This window comes from Artemia sp. Qi Xiang Cuo, chromosome 20, assembly GCF_049724085.1.
Source record: "Artemia sp. Qi Xiang Cuo chromosome 20, ASM4972408v1, whole genome shotgun sequence".
In the NCBI taxonomy this organism is placed as follows: domain Eukaryota; kingdom Metazoa; phylum Arthropoda; class Branchiopoda; order Anostraca; family Artemiidae; genus Artemia; species Artemia sp. Qi Xiang Cuo.
The window spans coordinates 5,106,142-5,123,803 of record NC_142813.1 but is presented as its reverse complement, the minus strand read 5'-3'; the positions used below and the strand labels follow the sequence as shown (position 1 = coordinate 5,123,803).

Sequence of the window (17,662 nt, the reverse complement as noted above, 5' to 3'; positions counted from 1 at the left end):
TATCAATATTTTTGCAAAAATTTACATTGATAGAGATATGGAGTATTCTAAGCGACTTCTGGTGAGTAAAATTTTCTCATTATTATAATAAAAAGAAATCTATTTTTTTTGTCTCGTCATTAAGTTAGGGAAGAATTTCCTTTACCTTCCTTTCTTACGCTTTTTTTTCACCGTGTTGTTAGCTTTTTTAAAAAGCATTTCGCTACAATCATTTTGAAAAGCAGACAAAAAAAAATTGGACACTATAATCAGAATTATTTGATTAACATTTAAAAAGGGTAATGAGATATGTGATCTGTATAATACACGGTAACCCTTCTCAGAATTGATAGGAGGCAAGATCAAAAAAGGGGTAATTAGTGATTGGAAAATTTTTTAATGCTTTTACAATCGGAGATGTTTGTTTAATATTTGCAAAAAAGGGGTAATGGAATTTGTGAATTGGAGGAGATGTCGTGATTATGTACAGTATAATACACAGGTGATGTTTTGGAGGGTTACCAAATTGCTGATTAAGACGGGCTTTGTCTAATTCTAGCCGGAAACTCAGAATTGATAGGAGGCAAGATAAAAAAAAGGGGTAATTAGTGATTGGATAACTTTTTAACGTGAAATCTCTGAATAAAATATTTTTGGAGAAATTATTTAAAAGGTATAGTTTATTTTTTTTTAATGTTTTTATAGCTATTAGCAAAACGTCTAGCATAAAGAGCAAGATATTTCGGAGAGGACCGCTCAATTAATATACTTGATAATATGCTTTCATTTTAGTTTTTAACGATGTTCCTTTTTTTGTTATTGCAAAAGGGTTACCAGATTTGTGATTAAGACCGGCTTTGTCTAATTCTAGCCGGATACTCAGAATTGATAGGAGGCAAGATAAAAAAAAGGGGTAATTAGTGATTGGATAACTTTTTAACGTGAAATCTCTGAATAAAATATTTTTGGAGAAATTATTTAAAAGGTATAGTTTATTTTTTTTAATGTAATTTATAGCTATTATCAAAACGTCTTGCATAAAGATCAAGATATTTCGGATAGGGCATCTCACTTCATATACGGGGATAATTTGCATTCATATTAGTTTTTAATAATGTTCCTTTTTGTTATTGCGAAAGGATTACCAAATTAATGATTTAGACGGGTTTTGTCTAATTCTAGCAGGAAACGCAGAATTGATAGGAGGCAAGATAAAAAACAGGGGTAACTAGTGATTGGATAACTTTTTAACGTGAAATCTCTGAATAAAATATTTTTGGAGAAATTATTTAAAAGGTATAGTTTATTATTTTAATGTATTTTATAGCTATTAGCAAAACGTCTAGCATAAAGAGCAAGGTATTTCGGAGAGGGCAGCTCACTTCATATACGGGGTAATTTGCATTCATCTTAGTTTTTAATGATGTTCCTTTTTTGTTATTGCAAAAGGGTTACCAAATTGGTGATTAAGACGGGCTTTGTCTAATTCTAGCCGGAGACTCAGAATTGATAGGAGGCAAGATAAAAAAAAGGGGTAATTAGTGATTTTGATAACTTTTTAACGTGAAATCTCTGAATAAAATGTTTTTGGATAAATTATTTAAAAGGTATAGTTTATTTTTTTTTTAATGTATTTTATAGCTATTAGCAAAACGTCTTGCATAAAGAGCAAGGTATTTCGGATAGGGCAGCTTGCTTCACATACGGGATAATTTGCTTTCATCTTAGTTTTTAATGATGTTCCTTTTTTGTTATTGCGAAAGGGTTACCAAATTGGTGATTAAGACGGGCTTTGTCTAATTCTAGCCGGAAACTCAGAATTGATAGGAGGCAAGATAAAAAAAAGGGGTAATTAGTGATTGGATAACTTTTTAACGTGAAATCTCTGAATAAAATATTTTTGGAGAAATTATTTAAAATGTATAGTTTATTTTTTTTAATGTTTTTATAGCTATTAGCAAAACGTCCAGCATAAAGAGCAAGTTATTTCGGAGAGGGCAGCTCACTTCATATACGGGGTAATTTGCATTCATCTTAGTTTTTAATGATGTTCCTTTTTTGTTATTGCGAAAGGGTTACCAAATTGGTGATTAAGACGGGCTTTGTCTAATTCTAGCCGTAAACTCAGAATTGATAGGATGCAAGATAAAAAAAAGGGGTAATTAGTGATTAGACAACTTTTTAACGTGAAATCTCTGAATAAAATATTTTTGGAGAAATTATTTAAAAGGTATTGTTTATTTTTTTTTAATGTATTTTATAGCTATTAGCAAAACGTCTAGCATAAAGAGCAAGGTATTTCGGGGAGGGCAGCTCACTTCATATACGGGGTAATTTGCATTCATCTTAGTTTTTAATGATGTTCCTTTTTTTGTTATTGCAAAAGGGTTACCGAATTGGTGATTAAGACGGGCTTTGTCTAATTCGATCCGGACACTCAGAATTGATAGGAGGCAAGATAAAAAAAGGGGTAATTAGTGATTAGATAAGTTTTTAACGTGAAATCTCTGAATAATATATTTTAGGAGAAATTATTTAAAAGGTATAGTTTATTTTTTTTAATGTATTTTATAGCTATTAGCAAAACGTCTACCATAAAGAGCAAGGTATATCGGAGAGGGCATCTCGCTTTATATATGGGGTAATTTTCTTTCATCTTAGTTTTTAATGATGTTCCTTTTTTGTTATTGCAAAAGGTTTACCAAATTGGTGATTAAGACGGGCTTTGTCTAATTCTAGCCGGAAACTCAGAATTGATAGGAGGTAAGATAAAAAAAAGGATAATTAGTGATTAGATAACTTTTTAACGTGAAATCTCTGAATAAAATATTTTTGGAGAAATTATTTAAAAGGTATAGTTTTTTTTTTAATGTTTTTTATAGCTATTAGTAAAACGTCTAGCATAAAGAGCAAGGTATTTCGGAGAGGGCAGCTCACTTCATATACGGGGTAATTTGCATTCATCTTAGTTTTTAATGATGTTCCTTTTTTGTTATTGCGAAAGGGTTACGTGCGCGCACGTAACCTCGTCTAAATTAACCTTAAAAATGAAATAAAGCTATGTCGACTGTGCGTGTTTCTTGTGCTGTCTAAAAAAAAAACAGTCGGGTAGTAAATGTGGAGTTTCGTACTGCCAATTTTTTCGCAATGTGTAAGAAAAATTGGGGAATCCCTGGTAATTTGTAAAGGTGACAAGTAAAGGCAAGCAAATAGCATGTAGTTTCAAAACGTGTTTAATCACGTTTCTTGAATGAAGTATCTGTACTGTATATTCAAGAGGTGAAATCAATAAAGAGCTTGTTACTTACTTACAAATACTTTCATAACCCAAAGAGACACACACAACCTCAAGAGACACAAACAGCTCAAAGAGACACAGACAGCCCAAAGAGAAACACAACTCAAAGAGACAAACACAGACCTAAAAGACTAAAACAGCTCAAAGAGACATCTGCAGACCAAAAAGACTCAGACACTCCAAAAATACACAGAGACCAAAGAGACACACACAGTCCAAAGAAACACAAACAGTCCCAAGGAGACATAAAGAGCTCAAAGAGACACATACATCTCAAAGAGACGTACATGACCCAAAGAGACACATACAGCTGAAAGAGAAGTAGGCCCTACACGGCCCAAAGAGACGCACACATCCAACAGAGGGACAAAGCCCAAAACGACACAAACAGCCAAAAGAGACCCACACACAGACCATAAAGATTCAAACTGCCCAAAGAGACAGACAAAGACCAAAAAGACTCAAACAGCCCAAAGAAACATAAACAGATCAAAAAGACTCAAACACCCCAAAGAGACGCACAGCCCAAAGAGACACACAAAGCCCAAAGAAACACAAACAGCCTTAAATTGACAACACTGTTCAAGCACCACTTGCGTTTTATACAGAACACGTCGGAGAGGTAGAGCTATCCATTATTAAAATTCTTTTCTTGCCTTTTTCTCTATCGTCAAGTACATGCTCTGGAAAGGTACCTAGGAGCATAAGGCAATTCAGTGACCAGAGGGGAATCCTCGATCGTAACTGTTAATCACTTTAACCCTATTTCTCCATCGTCAAGTACATGCTCTGGAAAGGTATACGTCATTATCTTTAGAATATATAAACTATACCTTTTAAATAATTTCTCCTAAAATATTTTATTCAGAGATTTCACGTTAAAACGTTATCCAATCACTAATTACCCCTTTTTTTATCTTGCCTCCTATCAATTCTGAGTTTCCGGCTAGAATTAGACAAAGCCCGTCTTAATTACCAATTTGGTAACCCTTTCGCAATAACAAAAAAGGAACATCATTAAAAACTAATATGAAAGCAAATTACCCCGTATATGAAGTAAGCTGCCCTATCCGAAATACCGTGATCTTTATGCAAGACGTTTTGCTAATAGCTATAAAGTACATTAAAAAAATTACTATAACTTTAAATAATTTCTCCAAAAATATTTTATTCAGAGATTTCACGTTAAAAAGTTATCTAATCACTAATTACCCCTTTTTTTATCTTGCCTCCTATCAATTCTGAGTTTCCGGCTAGAATTAGACAAAGCCCGTCTTAATCACCAATTTGGTAACCCTTTCGCAATAAAAAAAGGAACATCATTAAAAACTAAGATGAATGCAAATTACCCTGTATATGAAGTGAGCTACCCTCTCGAAAATACCTTGCTCTTTATGCTAGACGTTTTGCTAATAGCTATAAAAAACATTAAAAAAATAAACTATACCTTTTAAATAATTTCTCCAAAAATATTTTATTCAGAGATTTCACGTTAAAAAGTTATCCAATCACTAATTACCCCTTTTTTTATCTTGCCTCCTATCAATTCTGAGTTTCCGGCTAGAATTAGACAAAGCCCGTCTTAATCACCAATTTGGTAACCCTTTCGCAATAACAAAAAAGGAACATCATTAAAAACTAAGATGAAAGCAAATTATCCCGTATATGAAGCGAGCTGCCCTCTCCGAAATACCTTGCTCTTTATGGTAGACGTTTTGATAGTAGCTATAAAATACATTAAAAAAAATAAACTATACCTTTTAAATAATTTCTCCAAAAATATTTTATTCAGAGATTTCACGTTAAAAAGTTATCTAATCACTAATTACCCCTTTTTTTTATCTTGCCTCATATCAATTCTGACTTTCCGGCTAGAATTAGACAAAGCCCGTCTTAATCACCAATTTGGTAACCCTTTCGCAATAACAAAAAAAGGAACATCATTAAAAACTAAGATGAATGAAAATTACCCCGTATATGAAGTGAGCTGCCCTCTCCGAAATACCTTGCTCTTTATGCTAGACGTTTTGCTAATAGCTATAAAATACATTTAAAAAAATAAACTATACCTTTTAAATAATTTCTCCAAAAATATTTTATTCAGAGATTTCACGTTAAAAAGTTATCTAATCACTAATTACCTCTTTTTTTATCTTGCCTCCTATCAATTTTGAGTTTCCGGCTACAATTAGACAAAGCCCATCTTAATCACCAATTTGGTAACCCTTTCGCAATAACAAAAAAAGAACATCATTAAAAACTAAGATGAATGCAAATTACCCCGTATATGAAGTGAGCTGCCCTCTCCGAAATACCTTGCTCTTATGCTAGACGTTTTACTAATAGCTATAAAATACATTAAAAAAAATAAACTATACCTTTTAAATAATTTCTCCAAAAATATTTTATTCAGAGATTTCACGTTAAAAAGTTAACCAATCACTAATTACCCCTTTTTTTATCTTGCCTCCTATCAATTCTGAGTTTCCGGCTAGAATTAGACAAAGCCCGTCTTAATCACTAATTTGGTAACCCTTTCGCAATAACAAAAAAGGAACATCATTAAAAACTAAGATGAAAGCAAATTATCCCGTATATGAAGCGAGCTGCCCTCTCCAAAATACCTTGCTCTTTATGCTAGACGTTTTGCTAATAGCTATAAAATACATTAAAAAAAATAAACTTTACCTTTTAAATAATTTCTCCAAAAATATTTTATTCAGAGATTTCACGTTAAAAAGTTATCTAATCACTAATTACCCCTTTTTTTATATTGCCTCCTATCAATTCTGAGTTTCCGGCTAGAATTAGACAAAGCCCGTCTTAATCACCAATTTGGTAACCCTTTCGCAATAACAAAAAAGGAACATCATTAAAAACTAAGATGAATGCAAATTACCCCGTATATGAAGTGAGCTGCCCTCTCCGAAATACCTTGCTCTTTATGCTAGACGTTTTGCTAATAGCTATAAAAAACAATAAAAAAATAAACTATACCTTTTAAATAATATCTCCAAAAATATTTTATTCAGAGATTTCACGTTAAAAAGTTATCCAATCACTAATTACCCCTTTTTTTATCTTGCCTCCTATCAATTCTGAGTTTCCGGCTAGAATTAGACAAAGCCCGTCTTAATCACTAATTTGGTAACCCTTTCGCAATAACAAAAAAGGAACATCATTAAAACTAAGATGAAAGCAAATTATCCCGTATATGAAGCGAGCTGCCCTCTCCGAAATACCTTGCTCTTTATGCTAGACGTTTTGCTAATAGCTATAAAATACATTAAAAAAATAAACTATACCTTTTAAATAATTTCTCCAAAAATATTTTATTCAGAGATTTCACGTTAAAAAGTTATCTAATCACTAATTACCCCTTTTTTTATCTTGCCTCCTATCAATTCTGAGTTTCCGGCTAGAATTAGACAAAGCCCGTCTTAATCACCAATTTGGTAACCCTTTCGCAATAACAAAAAAGGAGCATCATTAAAAACTAAGATGAATGCAAATTACCCCGTATATGAAGTGAGCTGCCCTCTCCGAAATACCTTGCTCTTTATGCTAGACGTTTTGCTAATAGCTATAAAAAACATTAAAAAAAATAAACTATACCTTTTAAATAATTTCTCCAAAAATATTTTATTCAGAGATTTCACGTTAAAAAGTTATCCAATCACTAATTACCCCTTTTTTTTATATTGCCTCCTATCAATTCTGAGTTTCCAGCAAGAATTAGACAAATCCTGTCTTAATCAGAAATGTGGTAACCCTCCAAAACATCACCTGTGTATTATACTGTACATAATCACGACATCTCCTCCAATTCACTAATTCCATTACCTCTTTTTGCAAATGTTAAACAAATATCTCCGATTGTAAAAGCATTAAAAAAATTTCAACTCACTAATAACCCTTTTTTTTATCTTGCCTCCTATCAATTCTGAGAAGGGTTACCGTGTATTATACAGATCACATATCTCATTACCCTTTTTAAATGTTAATCAAATAATTCTGATTATAGTGTCCAATTTTTTTTTTGTCTGCTTTTCAAAATGATCGTAGCGAAATGCTTTTTAAAAGAGCTAAAAACACGGTGAAAAAAAAAAGCGTAAGAAAGGAAGGTAAAGGAAATTCTTCCCTAACTTTATGACGAGACAAAAAAAAAATAGATTTCTTTTTATTATAATAATGAGAAATTTTTACTCACCAGAAGTCGCTTAGAATATTTCATATCTCTATCAATGTAAATGTTTGCAAAAATATTGATACTAGTAGATTGAATGAACTATTCAAACTGTAGAAAATTCTAATCTGAAACTTGAATATATACAAAAAATAATTGAATATATTGGCAGCTAAACAAGACATGCTGGTTTTCTGATACGTGTTTACCACTGGTTTTCTGACACGGAAGACATATATACAATATATATATCATAAAGTAGAAATCTAGTCTACGTAAATTATGTCAGAAAACTTGTCCTTCATAACATATTATGCAAGGTCCTAACTAGCACAAGATGGAACATAAAGTAGTAGAAGTATAAGGCCATGTGAGAGTATACTCATTCTCTTTGAAAATAGCATAGGAAGGCCCCAAATGACATAGGAAGGAACATAAAGTAGTAGAAGTATAAGGCCATGTGAGAGGTTACTCACTCTCTTTGAAAATAGCATAGGAAGGCCCCAAATGACGTAGGAAGAAACGTAAAGTAGTAGAATTCAATATGTACATACTACTTACTCATATAACTATTGTATGACCCAGATTATATCACTATATTATGTACAAGACAAAACAGTTCAGTGAAAGACCATCGTTTTTTTTAATTGTGAAACATTAATTTTTTGTAAATTTGGGCTGTTTTTGCTATTCCAGCGAGTTGCTTGTCACTTTATATCACATAACACTCTCAACTTTCCTGTGGCAGACAATCATTCAGGATCTTAAGAACTTATATAATTCCCACAATCATAAAAAAAAACATTTTACCTATGCTAGGCCGTATCCAGGGGGAGGGGGTTGAACCCTCTCTCCGCGAAATGTTTGCCCAACTCATAAAAAGTAACAAAAAGAAACTTTTGAAGCGTTTTTTTGTAAGCCCCCCACAAAAAAATACTTTTTACCCCCCCCCCCCCAAAAAAAAATATTGGAAACGACCTTGTACCAATTCATAAAACTCTCCTCTAATCTAGATTCCTTTCCTACATCACATATAACATCGAATAGTTCGGCGAAAGATAAAGTTTTTTATGACTGCGAAACAAAATTTACAAACTTAGGTATTCTTGGTCTTCCAACGAAGGAGTATATCACAAGCCCCGCCTCTCCCCGATGCGTATCTCTGTTGAATGTGTTTCATGATATTTTTAATAACAATTTCAGCAAACCGGACAAAACACTTGTGTCCCCCAACCCTATAGGCGTAATAGAGATGGTGGCATTCTAAATGAGGGTTCTAGGCGTTTACCCCCTCGGAAAATAACCCTCCCCCCTTGATTGAAAAATACCCCCTCCCTCAGACAATATACTACCGGAAAATACCCTTTGTAAAATATCCCTTACGGAAAATACCCTTCCAACGGAAAATGCCCCCGCGGAAAATTGAGTTTTCCAAATTTGGGAATTTTATTTTAGCTGTGTTTTTTTTTAGTTTCGTTGAGAAACGGAAAGAGAAAAAGAGGAATTTACACTCTATAAGTATCCCAAATACAGAAAAAAAATCATTTTTGTTGAAAAGCTTTTCGTATGAACTTCTGCAATTTTTGGGAGTAGCGGGCGCCAAATAAAAAAAGGAAGAAAATAAAATTTGGCAAAAAATCATCAAAATTAAGCTAAGAACATATAGCACTAAAAAGTTTAAGAAGGTTTGGCTATCCTTTGAAAGGATAGTTAGCTTTGGGAACCAACAAATTCTAAATTGTTGAAGTTCTTACGGACGAAAGGGGTGTCAAATTCTACAAGTTAGTTTTTCTTATCTTCCAAGGGTAAAACTGCCACAAATCATCATTAATAAATAAATGAAACCCAAAAGGAACAGAAATTACAGTAGATAACTTACTCAAACTCAAAAAGAGAAAATATCACAAGGAGTAGGGCTGAAAAACCCAATGTCATCTCAAGACCAGAACATAATTTGCACTTTACTAAAAAAAAATAAAAAAAAACCGTAGAAACTCAGTTTACTACACAAATTCTGATGTTTATTCCTTAAAGTCTTAATACTTCTTTATATATTAAAGTAAAAAATTGAAAACTTCTAAAATGTATGTTGTTTTCAGTCAAGTAGCAAATTATGTTCTGGTCTAGAGAAGGCGTGGGGTTCGTCAGCCCTGCTCATGTTAATTTTTGCTCGTTTTCAGTTTGACTTTGTAATTTATCGTAATTGCTGTTTGTTTTGGGTTTAATTTAGTTATTGATGGTGATTGGTGGTAGTTTTAAGCCTGGAAAACTATTTGAATTTATTTCTACCCATTTTTGGCTTAACAGAGCTCTTTAGTTTTCTTTAAAAAACTTATTTTGTAGCAAAGTTTTTGAATTTTTTTCTGTTTGTTTTTTATAGTCTTTTTCATGGAAACAAAAATATTTTACATCTTTTTTTCAATTAGACTCCTTCACTTTCTTTTTTTCTATATACTCCACGGGGGATATTTTCTGGGGGGGGGGCATTTTCCTCAGGGGTGCATTTTCTGCAGGGGTATTTTCCGCAGCGGTAGGCTATTTACCGGGGGGAGGGTAAACGTCGGCCACCCTAAATGAAATGCTTACTGAGTTGTTTTTCTTAATAATATTTGCAAATATGCTAGCAACTAAACGAAGTTAATTGTGCACAAGAAAAGATTAAAACAAGTTCCAATTTAGGTTATCAAAACAGTTGAAATTATCCTTTTCGGTCTTTTTTTTCTAACAATAATATTCCAATTTGATTTTGGCACCAACTGCGGTGAACGCTTTACTAATTCTCGCCAAAATCTCTCAAAAGAAGGGAAGGAAAAAAATACGGCATAAGCCAAGTGAAAGTATTCACGAGGTGGCAATCCTTGCTTCAGAAATTTTTCCAACCTATACTAATGTAAAAAACTTTGGCAGCAATTCTGGCTGCACGAACTTTGGAGAAAACTGCGAGGGTTTCTGCAAAGAATTGCATACACGTTATCCATGAGATTGGCACTCTGGTCAAACTGGAGTATATTTAACTGAAAATAAAGAGAAGTTAAATTCAAATGTACCACTTTTGTTGTCAAAAAAGGCGTTTCTCCCATTTAAGCTTGGTTCTTAAAAATTTACTTCGCGCGGTAGATATCCTACCTCTCACCGAAAATAGTTCTTAGTATGGACGAATATTGGATCAGTAGGCTACAAGTTTGAAAAAAATAGCTTGCGCTATAGTATTTTACCAGTCGAAACAAGCTCTATGGGCCAGGACACCCTAGGACACCCTATAGAGCACTCTAGACGGTCAACCATTTTGATCAAATACTTCCGTCAATCAATTGATTAAAGCATGATTGACCGTCTAAGAACCGATTGAGTCATTCAAACTTTCTATCAATCACCATCAACGCTTGACTCAAGCATCAATTAGGTTCCTAGACGGTCAATCATGCTTTAATCAATTGATTGACGGAAGCTTTTGATCAAAATGATTGACCGTCTACGATGTCTGCAAGTCGTGGCCACTCAAGGCAAAAGAGGCACGAGCTTGTAGGCGTTCGATCACCGCTGCATGTTCGATCACGTTATGTAATCCGCACTAGTAGGTGGTCCAGAATTCCCAATAACGAGATAAGAAGTAGTTGCAACGAGACTAAAAAGTTATCCCTTGCCACCAAAGAAGATTGCCTCAAGCTCCTTGGCTACACCTTGCGTCACCTTGAAGGTGCGATTTGTCTAGACGTTCTGATCTGCAAGCCAGCACCTTCATGGAGACGACAAAATGAAAGAGTTAAGAAGAATCTTTAGAAAAAAATTCAAGAAGGACCTATAAACATGGGGAGACTATTAGATGCATGCTCAGAGATGGGACAAAGACTGGCTGAAACTCGCCGGGAAATCTACAGCTGGTAGATTAAAGTGATCGTCGGGAGTGATTCCAGGATCCATTGGTGCCAGGCAGACAATTGTATGATCCCGCCGGAATTAAAGTACTTAAATATTCAATTCGCTTCCATTTTGGATCTGCTAAAATTAGTATTACTCGTAAATAAGTCAAGCAATGTTAATTGACAAAATTTGATGTCTTCTGTCAGGACTCAACTTTAAGGTCGTTAGTCGTGTGCTGCCTAGAGAATCTGGCTTAGTATTTTCATCCGCTATTGGCGACTTGACGACAGCTGCCAGACAAACATTGGCGAAAACGACAAGAATTGGCTAGACATGGCTGCTAGCTGAAAGTGTTCCTCGCTAATGTGTTTTGGAACCCAATTCGGATTATTGCACTCCTATCTTTAAGAATTTCACTGTTTGCTTCATTTTCAAAATTAATTACTTAATTAAAAAGAATGGTATCTTCGGAAACGGATCCGTAACTGAGACCTCTTGATAATACTAGTTTACTGAAAAAATTGACTAGAGCAACGGAAGTATGGCCAATTTTCAAAAATTTCAAAATATTTGAAGTCTTATAAAACCTAGTCGGTCTTAAAAAGCAACTTCACTTTCTGTTGGATTTTCATGACTGCCACTCCTTTGCCGTAAAAGTTCGGCTTATTGCGAATAGCCCCTTTAGTCACAGCTTATCTAGATATCTATTCTTGTTTCCTCAGTGGCGTGGAAAGTTCTTCAACTTTCATCAGAACACATCACTACACTAGACCGCAGAGTTGTTTATTCAGCCACGATCGGAACATTGACACTAACTTATCAGACATTTGAGTATGTTTTATCTCTCAGATTAAGAACAACCGCAGTTGTCATTTTCAAATATTTGTTTTAAAAATATTTACATTAATATTCTTTTTGCAATTTCAAAAAATTACCAAATACCATTCATTTCGACAGGAGCAAATCTCAAGCATTTTTTTTGGGGGGGGGGGGGGCAAGAACGGTCCATATTTGGATAGTCAAAGTGAATGGGATGTATAATATTTTTCTCCACATTATTGGGGGGGGGGGCAACTGTTCCCCCCTTGCCACCCACAAACGACGCCCCTGCATTTCGATAATAACTCTGCCTCCAGTACTGTATATTTATTCATACTGAAAGCGGAGAGTCCTGTTCCAGGTAGGTTTTCACTTAATTTTTTCTTCGTGTTATGACCATTTCTGAAGAATTTGATTTGTTAAAATTAGAATTTGAAATGAAAATGGGGTTGAATTGAAGGGAAGGATATTGTTACAGATTATTTTTGAAATTATTTTTCTCATATTAATACTACTGCTGAACTGAATTCCCCGGAATCACTGTTTTATTCATATAAAGATTATCTCCCGCCGGCTGAAAATTCTAGTATGTTCCTGGCCCCTGTTACTTTCGGTGAGTTCCAGAAAGTAATTACGAATTTATAAAGCGGAGATTCCCTAGGTCTAGATGGGCTCTCCACAAATATTCTGATAGAACTTGCTTGTATAATCCATGTTCCGTTGCTTCACATTTTGAATGCATCCATATCATCAGGGATCCTTCCAGAAGTTTGGAAATCTGCACGAGTTATTCCAATTCATAAGAAAGGTGATAAGACAGATATAGGCAACTATCGACCAATAGCTATTCTTCCTCCAATATATAAGGTTCTAGAAAAAAATATTCAAAAAAGAATTGTTTCGTATTTTGATAAAAGGAATTTATTTACTAAAAATCAATTTGTATTCAGGTCGGGTCATTCTACTGAACAAGCTATTGCTGCGCTAATTATAGAGATTAATGATTCACTAAATGATGATAATCATGTGTCTACTCTTTTCTATGATATAAGAAAGGCATTTGATACCACGAAATTTTGCTGGAGAAAATTAATAACACATGTATCAAACAGTTCGTGGTAACGAACTGTAAGTAAGGAGCGACCCGGCTCAATAGTAACCGAAACTCTAAAAAGCGGGATTTTGATACCAATAGATACATCAAAAGAATAAGATTTTAATGCTGATTTCAAATATATAAGTTTCATTAAGTTTAATCTTACCCATCAAAAGTTACGTGCCTGGGAAAATTTGGCTGATTATCCAAAAAAGGGGGAAAGACCCCCTAAAAATTATAGAACCTTAATGAAAATCACACCATCATATCCAGCGTATCAGAGAACCCTACTGTGGAGGTTTCAAGCTCCTATCTACAAAAATGTGGAATTTTCCATTTTTTGCCAGAAGAAAGATCACGGATGCGTGTTTATTTGTTTGTTTGTTGTTTTTTTTTTTTTTCCCCAGGGGTGATCGTATCGACCCAGTGGTCCTAGAATATCGTGGGAGGGCTCATTCGAACGAAAATTAAAAGTTCTAGTGCCCTGTTTAAGTGACCAAAAAAAATGGAGGGCAACTAGGCCCCCTCCCACGCTCATTTTTTTCTCAAAGTCACCCAATCAAAATTTTGAGATAGCCATTTTGTTCATCAGGGTCGAAAATATAATAAAAATGTCTTTTAGGATGACTTGATCCCCCAAAGTCCCCAGGGAGAGGGCTGAAAGTTATGAACTTTACTCAATGTTAACATATAGTATTGGTTATTGGGAAGTATACAGACTTTTTCAGAGGAGATTTTTTCTGGTAGGTGGGGGAAGGAGAGGGTCGGGGGCTATATGGAAGGATCTTTCCATGAAGGAAGTTTTCATGGGGGAAGGGACATTGCTATGAAGGGGGCGCCGGATTTCCCAGCATTATTAAAGAAAAAGATCAGGAATTAAATAAAAAAAAACAAGTTTTTCAACTGATCAACTGATTGTGATTAAGAGGTCATTTTTAAAGAACTGGAAAAAAAATTCGAACTATAGTTTAAAGAGCAGGGTATTGACTAGGGGCGAACCCCCTAATATACGTGTTAAAAATTTATGAATATAGAAGTTCGTTACGTAAGTTAATTCTAAGTTACGTATGTTTATTACTAATAAAAACGTTCGTAAATAAAATTAAAAAAGTTTCGAGAAAGCCATTTAACCAAATATAATATGCAAATTTTGTTTTAATTATTCATGTACGGTGAGCCAAAATCAAAACCTGCATTAATTCAAAAACGTTCAAAAATTAAATAAAAAAAACAAGTTTTTTTAACTGAAAGTAAGGAACGACGTTAAAACTTAAAACGAACAGAAATTATTCCGTATATGAAGGGGGTTGTCCCCTCCTCAACGCCTCGCTCTTTACGCTAAAGTTTGACTTTCTCCCAACTCTATTTTTTTAAACAATAAAAAAACTTTAGCGTAAAGAGCGAGGCGTTGAGGAGGGGACAGCCCCCTTCATATACGGAATAATTTCTGTTCGTTTTAAGTTTTAACGTCGTTCCTTACTTTCAGTTAAAAAAACTTGTTTTTTTTTATTTAATTAGAGGTAAAGGCCTAGATCTAATAAAATCTTAGCTGCATGGTCGAAAAATTCACGTAGAAATAAATGGGCACCTGTCAAGCCACATTGCTATTGATGATATTGGAGTCCCCCAGGGATCAATATTAAGACCATTACTATTTTTGATTTATATAAATGACCTTCCGAGGTGTTTACCTCAAGAAGTAGCTTAGCAGTAATTTTTACAGATGATACAGCGGTAACAGTAAAAGCTAAAACACCATCTTTATTTGTTGATAAAATGGTGATAGTAATAAAATCTTTGAATAAATGGTTTGCATGTAACTACCTAGCTCCGAACTTTTCTAAAGCAGAATTCATGATTTTTGGGCGGTCACAGCGGACAGTAAATAAAATTACCATAGAAGAGTTAATTGTAAATCAAAGTAGGATAAAAACAGCAAAATCATTTCGTTCCCTCGGGATTATTCTCGATGAGCTTTTATCCTTCTGTAAACATTCTGATTATTTGAGTTTGAAACTTGCCCATAATTTAGGTTGTCTTCATAGATTGAAACATGTGTTTCCTTTTTCCATCCTTAAAATTGATTCATATCTAAATTATTGCCCTTTAATCTATCTCAACACATTTACGGTCCATCTGCAACCTCTTCAGATAATTCAAAATAAGGCAATTAGAGTTATGGGTACTTTTGTTCATCGCCCAATGAGGTTTCAAAATCTCTCGGAAACTCAAACTTTATATGTCTTTCTCAATATACTTAATCTTAAACAAGTGAAAGACCTGCATACAGCAATGTGGTATTATGAAATTCAGTCTTCAACAAACTACTTCCATGATTTGGGTATAATTGAGATTCCCATTTCTCCTGCCCACCCCGTCCGCTCCAAGAAGTATCGCCTTCCTCAAATTAAATAAGAAAGAGCTAGATTCTCAGTCAGATACCAGATTCCTCATATTCTAAAAAAACTTAATTTAGTAGAAATTTTCCCAAGTTTCAACAGCAGATCTTCTTTGAAAAAACATAATTCAAAAATGGTTCTTTGTCTGGATGTTGGGATTGATGAATAATAGATATTAGCATGAATTTTGCCGTGGTTTTCTCACGCTGGGGTGGCCTCCTCTGTTATCTTCTACCTTGTATGTTTGTTTTTGTTTTTTTTTATATATATATCCTGTGTGTGTTGTTTCGGTATTTTCTTATATTTGTCTATGACCGACACATCGAACCCTGCTATCCGTCGACCAGTTTAGAAATTTTTTTGTCATGTGTTTTTGTCAATAAAAGATGTTGTCTTGTCTTGTACACGGCATATATCAATATTTACAGGCAGTTCCGAGTTGAACTGCCTGTAAATAACCCGTCTTGGTTAAGGTCACTTCAAGAACTAAAAACCACATAGGAAAAAATGCACGCCATTTTATTTTTTCTTCTTTTATAAGTTCACCCTACTTAATTATGCTGATTATTATGCCTAAAGTATGATATGATATACCACCTACTTGGAAGCAGGGGGTTTTCGGAGGGGGCTTTACTCAAAGATTTTTTCGGAGGGGGGGAACACAAAAAACCTAAAAAAACGCATAGAAAATGTGTTTTTATCCATTTTTGTTACGTTTTTACGAGTCAAACAAACATTGGGGGGGGGGGGTAAACCCCCCTACCCCCCCTCTGGGTACGGACATGGGAAGCATAATACCTGAAGAAAATCAATGTAGGGCTATAATGGAAGAAATATTAAGATGTCTAGACCACGTTTGCGCATGGAAGATTGCACTTTTTAACCGTTAGACGAAAAGCATCTCGCCCTGATCGAGGTGGAAGGAGGGCATAAGATAGGATTTAGGGGAAATTAGAAGTGAAAGGGGGATTTAGGGGAAATTTTAGTACAAAGAGTGAAGCTTTGAATAGATTTAGAATTAGAAGGGGAATAAGCAGCTATGTGGGCCTCATATGGCTTGGTGCTACAATGAGCTCTTAGTAGTAGTTGAAAATCATGCTTGATTGTTAACCTTATTATTATTCACCAGCCAAAGGACTTATTCCTCTATTGACGCATTGCTAATTAGTTCATGGGACCAGGTGCCTTGGTATGTACTAATAAGTAAAATAGAAGAAAAAGCAAAGCAAAAAAAAAAAAAAATCGTACTGGCAACAAGAGGCATTTCCAATCAAAATGGGTTTCCATCCAGAATCAATGGAGGCTTCAACAAAGGCGCATGCAAGAGTGGCGTCACCATCAACAGCCGTGACGAGCCATCTGTCATATGTTAATGAATCCTCTGTAAGTCTGAACCTGTTTGATTTCAACCTTGAATGCCTGAAAAAATTAAAATTTAACCTTACTGTTTGAGCACCTTCCATAGGCCAAATAAATCCAATGTCGGTTTGAGTATATTTTACTAGATCAGGGGCTCTCAGTCCTTTTTTCAGGTCCAAATCCCCTTGTATTTATAACGCTCTCTTGCACAACCTAAGTTACGCTAAAAGATTTTGCTGAAGTGTAATGTAGAGAATATACTCCTAAAATCAACAGCAGACATCATCAGTCGGACTCCACGACCTCCCTCCCCCTCCCAGGGGCAAGTGTTCAAGCGTTTCCCAAGCTCGGAGTCCCTGTGTTATTGTTGAATAACTGAATTTGCAGCCTTGATTTTGCAGCCTGAATTTTCAGCCTTTTTTAACCTATTTAAATCTAAACACCTATTTAAAGGCTAATTTTTTATCTAAGATTGGACCAACACTAAATTCGTATAGAAGATAAAATTTGGAAGTTGTCTGAGGACAAATTGAACACGTTTTCAAAATTGACACAATCAAAAATGATGACCTTTTTAGGTGAGCGAAAAACATTTGTAGTCGTTCTGATACTAAGTCACTATCAAGACGGATGCTGCATTGATTATAACAAGCGGTTAAAACCAG

At 34.6% G+C, this 17,662-nt stretch overlaps 1 protein-coding gene across 1 annotated transcript in view; it reads right to left on the bottom strand.

Moving 5' to 3' along the window:
- Positions 1 to 17,662, bottom strand: part of LOC148939796 (uncharacterized) — a 145,976-nt gene that overhangs the window by 85,251 nt on the left and 43,063 nt on the right. Inside the window, exon 2 of the mRNA XM_089105902.1 lies at positions 16,887 to 17,057. Within this exon, the coding sequence (XP_088962028.1) occupies positions 16,887 to 17,057 (171 nt within the window). The remainder of the gene's footprint in view (positions 1 to 16,886; positions 17,058 to 17,662) is intronic.